Genomic DNA, 11,123 nt, shown 5'->3' on the forward strand with positions numbered 1-11,123 from the left:
AGCAAGTAAAAGACATTAGGGCCAAAAAAATGTAAATCAAATCAATATTTGCTATGAGAACCCATAGTCCTTAAAATAGTACCAGTTCTTCTGCTGTACTTGCATGCTGGTTTTTTAATGGTACTTGACGGGTCAGATGTTCCAAGTATCCTGGAAAACTTGCCACAGTTCTTCTGTGGACTCAGTCTGTCTCAGTGTCTTCAAGTCAAACTGACTCCGTGATGTTGAGATCAGAGCTCTGTGGGGGTCAGACCATCTGGAGAAGGACTTCGGGTTCTTCTTGCGGCTGAAGATGGATCTTTGTGTCTCTGGCTGGATGTTTGGGCTCATTGTCCTGCTCTAGAATGAATTTAGAACCAGACAGACACTTCTCTGATGGTGTGTGTTTTATGTGATGTATAAGAAGGTGGTTAAACCTTTTGCATGGTACTGTATCTGTGTAGTCGAATGGTCAGCGTATGTTCAGCTCCTTCACAGTGCTAGAGTTTAGGGTTTAGAGTCTCCTTTAGGTTCTCAATCATTTCTACACACTTGAGTTTGAAAATAATTCTTAAAAATCATTCACTAGTACATCACAGACATCTTAATGAACTGCATGTCTTTGTGTTTTGGTGGCTGTTGATCAGACAAAAGAAGCTACATGAAGATCACATTGATTTCTGATAACCTGTGATGGCCATTCAAGATTCAAACAACTTTATTCATCCCCGTAGGGCAGCTCAGTTTACAGTCTACAAGACGGGTAACATAAAACAATCACAAACGTAGATGTTCAGACACTCAGTAAACATGTACGGACAAAAGCTGCCAACACACAGGTCGCCATGGGGAGAATAAATAATACATAGTACAATAAATAAATACAACGCCCGGCCGTTACTACCTGCTGCCAGCGTTAAGAAGCCTGATGGCAGAAGGAATGAAAGAGTTTGGGTATCTGTTTGTTTTCCTAGAGGGGCCGAGGTAGCGCCGTCCAGAGGGCGTGAAACAGAATTCGTGGTTTTGGACGAACGGCTCATCATCTGTCTGGCTTTCTGCACGATTCTGTTTCACTTCTTCAATATTCTCTAAATAGCAAATTGATTAATGGAGAATATAAACTACAGGTGACTAGATAGTAAAAGTAACGGTGCAGCACTTCAATATGCACTGACTCTCTTTAATATTGTTGAGATAGATTGTTAGTAAAGTCAAAGTACGACCTGTTGTGATGAAATAATATTAATGTTACACAGGGCAGCGTTGCTTTATATCAGATAGATGTATTCGGTAAAGGTTCAGTGCTCTACCTTTCCTTTTAATGATGTTCCACCTCAGCACATAATCAGTGTCCTGCGTTGTAAAAAAGCAGCGGTTGATGAGATTTGCAGTAGCCACTCGGTCTGGGTGAGGTGAGGTGGAACGCTTAGATCTCTGCCCCTCTCCTTCTGCAGTCTTCTGGCCTGTGAGTAACCCTTCTCTAAAACCAGGGAGTTGGTCTGCGTCAGACTTCAGCTCCACTGCCCTATAAAAGAGAAAGCTGTCTTTGATCTCCAGCCCTCTCCCAGGGTCAGCAAAGGGGAAAATGTGTATTACACACATTAATTGAATAATCTTTTGTTTTGAAAGGAAAGAAGCCATGAAAAGCCCGAGCTTTCAAATCAGCCCTCCTCGCCTCCCCCCCTCCGTACTTAATGGGAAGTGGAAGGGCCCGAAGATAGATGAGATGAAAGCACGGGACCGCTAACCCTTTAGCTATGTGTGTACATGGAAGTTTTTAAAGAAGGTGAGGTGGAAGTTTAACAGTTCTCTAGTGGCTCGCCACAGCCACACTCCTGCACGACAACGAGGCCACGGGGACGGGGACAAAAGCTGCTCTGTACCACTCAAGTCGTCAGCTGAGAGACAGAAGCTGCCTTTCTCATCATCCTGAGCACACGTTATACATTCAGTCGTTTGCGCTGTCAGAAGAGGCAGAGCTCGTCTTACCACACAGTGAGAGAAATGCATATTTTCTAAACTGATATCAGTCATTTCTCTACAATAAAGCCCTGAGAGAAGCACAAAGACTGGAGGCAGTCCAGAGGTATCATCCACCTCAAGCCAGATCATTAATAACCACAGACACCAACACTTTGGTGCTTGTACATGTTGAGCAAAAACTATTTTTTATCTACAAGCTACGCTGCAGCTTTTTAATATAGAACCGAACACACAGTCTGTTTATTCATTCAGTTCTCCGTAGTTTATCACACAGGTTTCAGTGTGTCTCTATACTGACAAGCCACATGCAGACAAGACGTGCTGTCCTGTACGTAGCTCTATAAAGATGCAATGGATAATAAGACCCCTCCAGGGAAATCTGATGGGATTTATATTGCTAACAAGTCCATATGGTGTTATCTATTATTTGCAAAATGGTATAAAAATAAAGATTCAGGAACATTAAACAAAAGGAACTACAACATTAAAAATGGTTATGTTTTTTAAAGGTAAAAATGTGGCTAGTTGGCAAAAATACATCCATATTTTAATATAGTTGCAGTGTTTGTTTACAGGATGTAATATAGCTAACATGGCCGACTCCTCGTCATCACAGCATGCGTGTTCCCTCTAAGCTGAAAACAACACAGAACCTCCAGTGAAGATGGCGGCTGTTTCACAATGTAAGGAGGACGGTATGCATTTTACACACAGCATTTTCTTCCCATATCAGTTCCAGTCCGGTTTGAAAAAGACTACATTTGGATCCAATGTCTAGCGCTGGGACCCAGCTTATGAAATATGGATGTATAAAAAGGTTTCATGACAGCTGCAGGTCATTTTCCTATAGACTATAAGATACAGGCTAATCTGCTTCCTCTGCCTCTCCGTCCCACCTCCGCCTCTCTTCCACGCATCCAAACAGGGACGATGTGGTGAATGATATGATGGAGGGAGCTCTTCCAGAACCGATTTGGACACGGTTCCCTCCTCCATATAGAACTAATTCAGCATACATCCAGTATGTAGGGAAGCTTTTCCAAAGTGCCAAGACCCACACCATGGGAGCATATGGGGTTCATCTTGGACATTTTATACAATTCGAATGGAAAAAAACTGAGGAAAAGCAGAGTGCGTGGAAGAATATAAAAGAGCACACTGCGAAGTGTGTGATTTCTGTACCGCGGGCTGCATAACGCTCCTCTGGCAAGCTGCTGATCATATCTTTATACAATTCCAAACAGCACTGTCTCAGAAACACATCATAACATGTCAGAACATATACAGTCCAGCCCTGGTGAAAAATGGGCAGTATAGGGTTTTTTTTTTGTTTTTTTTCTTTAAATCTTGCTGAAGGATAAGAAACAGCGGAAAAATGGTGAATCTATTACCGAGAGGCAGACAGAGACAGTACCAGAAACCGATTCTTAGCAAACTCCACAGTCTGCAGAGATCAAAGCAAACGCATTCAACATGCTCCCATTTGCCGCTCCACATCCGCTGAGGGCCTGGCAGAGGTTCACAGGGGCCTAATCCCACTCTGGTGCCTGGAAGCAGGGCTACGCACACGGGGGGGAGGCAAGGTGTGGCAGAGCGACTGGCCGGGCAGATACAGCGCTGGAGCTGGAAGATGTGAATCCCCCCCCACAAAAAAGAAAGCCCCCGTCGTGAGTGGAAAGGACTTGTGTTACATGATGTACACCGAGAGCTGTGATGTTTAGACAGCTGCAGTTTTGTCACAGAAAGAACTGGGAAAGTAAATCTAAAATTTATATCGCTAAAATAAGCATTTGCAAGGTACATTAAGCCTGACAGGTACCGTATGGATTTATGATATTTATAATAACGGTTGATGATTTGGGAGGAGAAATCACTAATGTTTCCTTTTCCCCCCTGTTCATGTGATATTCTGCAAAGGTACGCTCGCTCTCCCAGCGCCACTTTTTCATTTCTTTCGGGAATAATAATAATAATAATAATAGCGCTATCCCCGTTCCATTTTTCTCCCTCTATCATGAAAATCATTATTTTAACCAACCGTGTTTATGCTTCGTTTTTTCCGAGGAACCTATAACGCGATACTTTGTTTTTAAATGAAACCTATAAATCCTCCGCGTGTCGAGTTAACCAAACCCAAACCATCCTGTGTGTCCGTTTTAAGCACTTTTAGTCGATTGCTTATTAATGATAGCACAGGAATATGGAGTTTCATGTGCGGTTGTGTGCTGCCCCCCTTTTTTTATTTCTTTCTATCAAGATACAAAACAAAACATGTAGATTTAAAGGATTATTGTTGTGAGCCTTACTTCTACTTTTACATATACTTCATGTCCGTTTTGTGTATGGATTTCAAAACAACAGTACTAACTCTGTAACAGATGCACCATGACAGATAATGTGCTGTTGTGCAGTGTGAGAGTGTTGTCAGCTTGTTGATCGGGTTGCACACGCTGCGCTGTGGTCGTCCGCCGCCTTCAAAGGCCTGACAGTCAACAAGACTCGCCTTATGAAGCATAAAGAAAACTCAGCTTCCACCATAGTGCATATCAAATTTTTAGTAGTGTTTACTCTAGTAGTTTCAGAGGGATTTCCCTGAACCACATCAAACGACTAAATCTTATCTGCCCGTTGCTTGTTTTGGCTCCGAGCAGTTGCTCTCCAGCAGGATTTGGATACGAACAGGGGAATGTTGTGAAGCCTGTCGGGGGATTGGACAGTGGAAAGGCTTGGCTTACCGAATTCCTGAGTCGGCTTGAAATATGCCAGGTTTGACATCAGCAGTGGAAAGGAAGGGAGCCGGCAGAAAGCTTTGGAGGAGTGGAGGCTATTTCTGGCTCGGCATGTCAAGTTTTCAGCTTGATGATTTCGGCAGAGCCCTCTGAGTAGCGTTTATAGTGAGCAGGCAGGTTGTTGTCGGGGTAATGCTGCAGAAGGACTCTGCCCCCATGAAGCCTGCAGACCTCCAGTAGGTGGGTAGTTTGGGCTGCCGGTGGATGGAATCTATCACTATAGAGCTGCATCTCACAAGCTGCTGTCATGTACTTACTTGTCATGAACGCCAACTTTTATTGGATCCAACGTTTAAAAAATGGTGATTATTTATATCTGTGTGAGATCATTCCTTTGTCCTTTTTTTTTTTTTTTCCTCAATTTTTTTTCAAATCCATACGTTTATTTACTTGACTTTTTAACTTTTTTTCCAAATCTTTATGTTTATTTACTTGACTTTTTAATTTTTTTTTACTCCAACATTTTTTATTGTCACATTAAAGGTGCAAGGTGGCTCGGTGGTTAGCACCGTTGCCGCGCAGCTGGAAGGTCGCCGGTTCGCGTCCCGGTGACGACACCCGGGATCTTTCTGCGTGGAGTCTCCATGTTCTCCCCGTGCAGCGTGGGTTCTCTCCGGGTTCTCAGGCTTCCTCCCACACAGTCCAAAAACATGCTGAGGTTAATTGGTGATTCTAAATTGTCTGTAGGTGTGAATGTGAGTGTGCTTGGTTGTCTGTCTCTAAGTGTAGCCCTGTGATAGACTGGTTACCTGTCCAGGTGAACCTGCCTTCACCCTGAGTCAGCTGGGATAGACTCCAGCCCCCCATGACCCTAGTGAGGATTAAGGTGTAGAGATGATGGATGGATGGATATATTTAAAGTAAACCTTTAAAAACAAGTTATTAAAATAGGTCAGTAGAAATCGATCACCTGAGATGAAGCATTATATTGGGATGCCTTTTCTTTTGTGTGTATGCTCAGCTGTCCTGGCTGAAACTCCTACCATTGCACCGCTACATCTTGTTCTCATCGTAGCCGAGGTGCTGTTTCCAAACTATCGATCACATGAGATCAGTACAAAGCCCTGTGATTTGCTGCAGTCTTCCTCAACAGGCCAGATTTTGTAAAGTTGTAGGTGGGAAGAGGTGCCGAAGTGTAGTTTCCTCCCAAACCACTTGAATTACAGGATGCTGAAAGGTTAGTATGAATGAATAGATTTTTGCCCAATAATGCCAAAAACAAAGTCTGCCTTTGCTTTAAAAACCATGAACGTCAACCTGATGTTGGTGCTCGGTACCGAAGTCATCCGGATTTCTGGCTTTATGAACCAACAGTCTGCAGATCAGCATCATCATCACCTGAGTTTTATTCCACCTCTTTTCAAACATCAGTTGAGGGACTCGTACACGTGATTTATACAGTGGGAAGGAAAAGAAACAGACTGTACGTTTATTAGGAACCTGAAACGTCTCAAGCAGTAAACAAAGACTGTCCAGACGCACACATATCTCATGCTGTGTCGTGTTTGGACTTCTAATTAAATGACAACACTGTACGGCTTCCAGCTTTTCTAAAACTGCTTCAGGAAGTTGAGTCTTCCCAGCTCGCTCAATCGGCACGTATGCCCGCCGCGGCTGTACATGTGCTGCCTAATTGGCTGCACTAAAAAACATGTCATCGGTGTAACAGTTAAAATGCTTCAAGAAAAAAAATGTTATGACTACCCCGAGGTTTGCTTGGCTGGTGTCCTCACCAACACGCCCAGTCTCCTCCGTTACTCATACGCTGCCGCGCAATTTGACACAAATAATGGAAGAAATGCGAGCGTAGCCTTGAAACAGAGTGGAACAAAATAACACGGTCCAAATGCAGAATTCCTCATTACAGAAGACTTGTGTGATGACCATGTGATTTTACGCCAAAGTCAATAATGCGTTTGTTCGTGGCGTCGATGGCCGACTGAAATCAGAGGAGCTGGATCATATGAGGGAGAGCTGGAGGACAGGAAGAAAATGGCTGATAATTAAAATCAAAGGCATCTAATCAGCCACTGCTGTAGAGACATCACTCAGTCAAGCTATAAAACATCACGTATTAGTTATAGATGTCATCATTTATTGTTATAAACGACGTATGGACAACTGCAGCTATTCATGGAGGACCAGACGTCTCCGGTTTCCAAATCTGTATAACGTTTCAAAGAGTCTGCACAAAATTTTCCACTTGCTTAAATGATAATTGATTTCTCATGACATCCGTCCTTATTCCTCTGCCCCTGGTCAGGTTCTGGATTTTAGGGAGTGGCTTCCAAAGAGCCCGCGATGGTTTCATTCGCATTTTGAGATGGCAAATCATTCAATTTCTCTCTCTTCATTCGTTTTCATTTATCTTCCCAGAAATTAGGTGGTAAAGAGCACATCGGTTCCATTTTGCCAGGATCTGCTTTAGCATGAGCTCGTTAGAGGGGGGCAGTAGCGTTAAACGATGTGTTTTGGTGGACGTGCCCTGCCAAGTGAAGCTCAGTCCAACTCCCGTTCAGCCCACTTAAGAGGAGCGCTCCCAGGTCATTACCCTCTGCCTTTATTTTCTTAACCCTGACCTCGGTTGACCAGCCAGCATTTACGTCTGCGTGCTTCCAGTTAGCTTCAGCGTCGGCCGCGAGGTGCGTATTTACACGTTGTTACCATAAGCAGCTACATATTGGGCCTTCAGACGCTGGATGGTTCTCATTTACTGTATCACAGGCGCTTTGAAGTTTGACAAGTTTCTCTGGCAACTAGACAGGCAGCTCCACTCTCCTCAGCACAGCGTCCTGCCCGTGAACTCTGTCGGGACCACCTCGGCAGGATGCCTTCAAGGGTCAGTCTCAGGGTCCTTTTTACAAGCTGTCATGTGTGTGGTGGTGAAGGTGTCCATCACACTGTTGGCTAATAAACGCACGGTGCTCTCATCTCTGCCGTCTCAGTGCCACTGTTGTCTTTAGTAGGTGACGGGGGAACATTTGTAAAGGACATCTGTTATGGCTGCATGTCCGACTGGACAAGCAGAGATTTGTCCTCCAGCCTTTAACCAACATGTGAATCTGTGGAGAGCACAGGGAGGCCCTGCTTCACCTCTGACCCCGGCTGCACAGCGCCTCCTCTCCTGAGATAGCAGAACGGTCCCGTTAAGCACACTGCTAAGTAGTCCAGTGAATTATACACGGCCTTGGCCATCGGAAGAGGCGGTGAGGCCCCCATTTAAGTAGATTTATAGCTCCAGGACAGGGGTGGGGTGGGGCGTCCCAGATCCCAAGTCTGTTATCTGTTACGGAAGAAAATGTCTGACATACTTTGGTGGACGCCTGCTGCGCTCCTTCAGTCCACAGAACGTGAGTGCAGTCTCACAGGCTGCACAAATGTTTTCTGAATGTTGTGAGGTGGAGTGATTTACAGAGAGCTGCAGCTCCATCGGGGGGTGGAGCAGGGTGCTTTGGGTGGAGGGGTGCTGATGAACTCAATGGAGAGCTAGACCTAGAGAGAATGCGGTTTGCCCCTTTCGGACCTCCTGCTCTCCTCTGATAGCTGATAGCTTACTGTGATGAACAGTGCAGTTCTTACCTTAGACTTGATATTATAATATAATGTCCTTGCTCATCAGATATCCTTCTCTTTGCTTCTCACAGTGACCGCCACCATGTCTCCAGCTCCATCCCAGTGCCCTCCAAGTCCCAGCTCGGCGTGTCTGCTGCCTCAGAGATCGGCTACCCCTGTCACACCAGCTCCCCCGACCGAGGCCTGAGGAAGAGGGCGAGCTCAGAGGCCGAGGCCGAGCTGAAGTACAAGCCAACCCCTCCGCCCAGCTACAACACAGCCGTGGCTGAAGGACAAGCCCAGGTTGGCCTGGCAACACCCTCACCTTCACCCAAACACCTGTCCTCCTCACTGGACAGGATGGTCTCGCTGGACCGCACCACGACTAAAGAGGCCAGCGAGGAGGGAGAGCAGAAGGAAGAGCAGGAGGAGGGTGGGGACACAGTGGTGGAGGCGGAGAGACACGAAACCGTTGACAGGGAGACTGAAGGAGACAAAGAAGAAGAGCCTGAGGAGCAGCCGCCCTGCAGCACAGTGGCACCCAACTCTTCTGCAGTGCAGGACGCTGGTGAGGAAACGGTGCCCGTTATCCAGCACACGGGTGCCATGAACGGCTCTTTGGTACCAGGACAGGCACCCGTCAGCCTGGTCCCAGAGCTGCGCTGCTCTGTGGAGCAAGCTGAGGAGATCATGGGCACAGAGGCCACGGGCTTAGGCCTGGGCTTGGGCATAGGGTTGGGGTTGGGGCTGGCAGATGAGGCCCAGCTGGAAGACTACCACTGCATCCCTGTGGACCACGCAGTAGCTGTTGACTGTGACGAGCAGGTGCTGGGCGAGCTGGACGTGGCCGGCTTCGAGGAGTTCTCCAGGCGCATCTATGCACTAAACGAGAACATGTCCAGCTTCCGCCGGCCACGCAAGAACTCTGAAAAGTGAGGCAGAGGACCGGAGGCGAGCGGGAGGCATGAAGAATCTTGCACAGGGGATTTGGACAAATACAAGGCAGGGACATGAACTAAGAGGACGAAGGTGTCGTCCTCATTCCTTAATCGCAGCATCAGAAATTATAGGAGCTATTCTGGAATAACAACCAATTTGCACTTATCGTAAACATTTCCATGGTAATCTTTTAGACGGCAGTTAATAGTGCAAATACTGGGACAGTACGCCTGACTTTTATTTTTGATGCCTGCGTCCATATATTTCTAACAAATACCACACAATAGTTCAGGCATTTTATATTCACAGAAGGATTCGGCCTCAGTAATAATCACCCTCCATGAGTCGCTGTGCATCGTAGCCTCATGTTCCATCACAGGGACCGTTGATGTAAAAATGATGCACACTTTGTTTTCAGACCCTTTCTGCAATAACAGCTCTTGACCTCTGTCGTTTCTAAACAGACTCACTTCAACAACCAGAGTGCAGCCTCAGCACATCAAGTGTCCCTGCAGCAGAGTGTTTGGATGTTTTAAAGCCTGCTGTCCCAGTACGTCCACCTTTGACTGTAGAAGCAAACGTTTAAGACGCTTCCCAGGCCTTCGTTCATTCAGGGTGCATGACGAGTGGGCGTGTGCAGGAGGGAGCACTCGGGCATGCGTGTGTGTGCGCTTCACGTCAACATGCAACCACAGTTAGGGCAATCCCACCAATGACCTTGAAACACGGCAGGATTTTTGCTATCACAAAGGGAGGTGGGGGCTGGAACCAGTAGCCCAGTCAGAGACTCCCTAACTGTGAGGCGCTGCAGCTCCTCGACCCGCCCAGTTTCTCCTTCAGGTCTGAAGACGAGGATCACCAGAGCGGCCGGTTGGAGCTCACGGCACACCACAGGGATACGGTGCAATTGTTTTTCTCTCCATCTCCGTGTCCTCTTGTTTGTTTTTTTTTTCTGCTTTTATTTTTCAGTTTTAATGTACCCCATACATACTAACTTCACTGTTAATGTTACGTCCACTGATTCTTACCCTTCAGTAGACCAAAAATCGAATTCAGCGTCTGTGTTCTGTTGGAATGTCTCACTCAGGCTCTCCTCTAACGGCTAATAGCAAGTGTCTCAGCCCGCCATCTGTGGTTTAGTCCTGTGTCTCCCTGCTCTGAATGCTTTCTTGCACTGGTATTCAATTATTGCATTATTTATGTCTCTCAACAACTGTGTGTGCTTTGTTTCAAAGGAAATCCATGTTTAGTTTTATTTCCCAATTACACGGGATGTTGCTCATTAATGTTGTCAAGCGTTGGACTGACATCGTAACCGCTGTCTGGGTTCCAACTCGGACAGCTGCTTTGCATCACCTGCCATGACGACGACGGACCCTCCACTTTGTGTTTCAGATCCAGTACTGTGGTCGCTGACTGTTGGGAAGTGTTGTATTTAAAACTAGAAGATAACCCACGTTAGATCATTTCCATAAACTGCTCCACAGTTCAGTAAGTGACCGTGTACATATACTTTTGTATGGAGATTTCTTTTGGTTATTAAAGACTTGCAGTCCAATGGCATGGGTGTATGTACCCCCTTTAAAACAGGTGTCTGCCTGCATTTGTGTTGGTGTGTCTGTGGAACATGGAGGATCAGAGATGTACGACAATGAACAGTATTTCCTGTCGACGGTGCTTCTAGTGAAGCTGTGTTTAGACTCAGCAGTGTTTTAGTTAAAGAGTCCATATTGTGCATCTTGGCTTTTCCCTCTTATCTTTGGTGTCTCCTTTTGTGCTGTACAGCTGCTTTTTTGTGCGTGGAAAAGTCTGCAAACTTACAGAACCCAAAGTCCACTGCTCCTTACCTGCCTGAAACACCTTGTTTGAACTCTCGGCTTT

At 46.0% G+C, this 11,123-nt stretch overlaps 1 protein-coding gene across 1 annotated transcript in view; it reads left to right on the forward strand.

Annotated features, from left to right (window-relative positions):
- The window catches only part of uvrag (UV radiation resistance associated gene), a 101,925-nt gene extending 91,096 nt beyond the window's left edge, over window positions 1-10,829 (forward strand). The window contains exon 15 of the mRNA XM_008287293.1: window positions 8,396-10,829. Coding sequence (XP_008285515.1) covers window positions 8,396-9,239 — 844 coding nt within the window. The 3' untranslated portion in view covers window positions 9,240-10,829. The remainder of the gene's footprint in view (window positions 1-8,395) is intronic.
- The last annotated feature ends 294 nt before the right edge of the window (window positions 10,830-11,123 follow it).

The sequence above is a fragment of the Stegastes partitus genome, unplaced genomic scaffold (assembly GCF_000690725.1).
Source record: "Stegastes partitus isolate 25-593 unplaced genomic scaffold, Stegastes_partitus-1.0.2 Scaffold494, whole genome shotgun sequence".
NCBI lineage: Eukaryota > Metazoa > Chordata > Actinopteri > Pomacentridae > Stegastes > Stegastes partitus.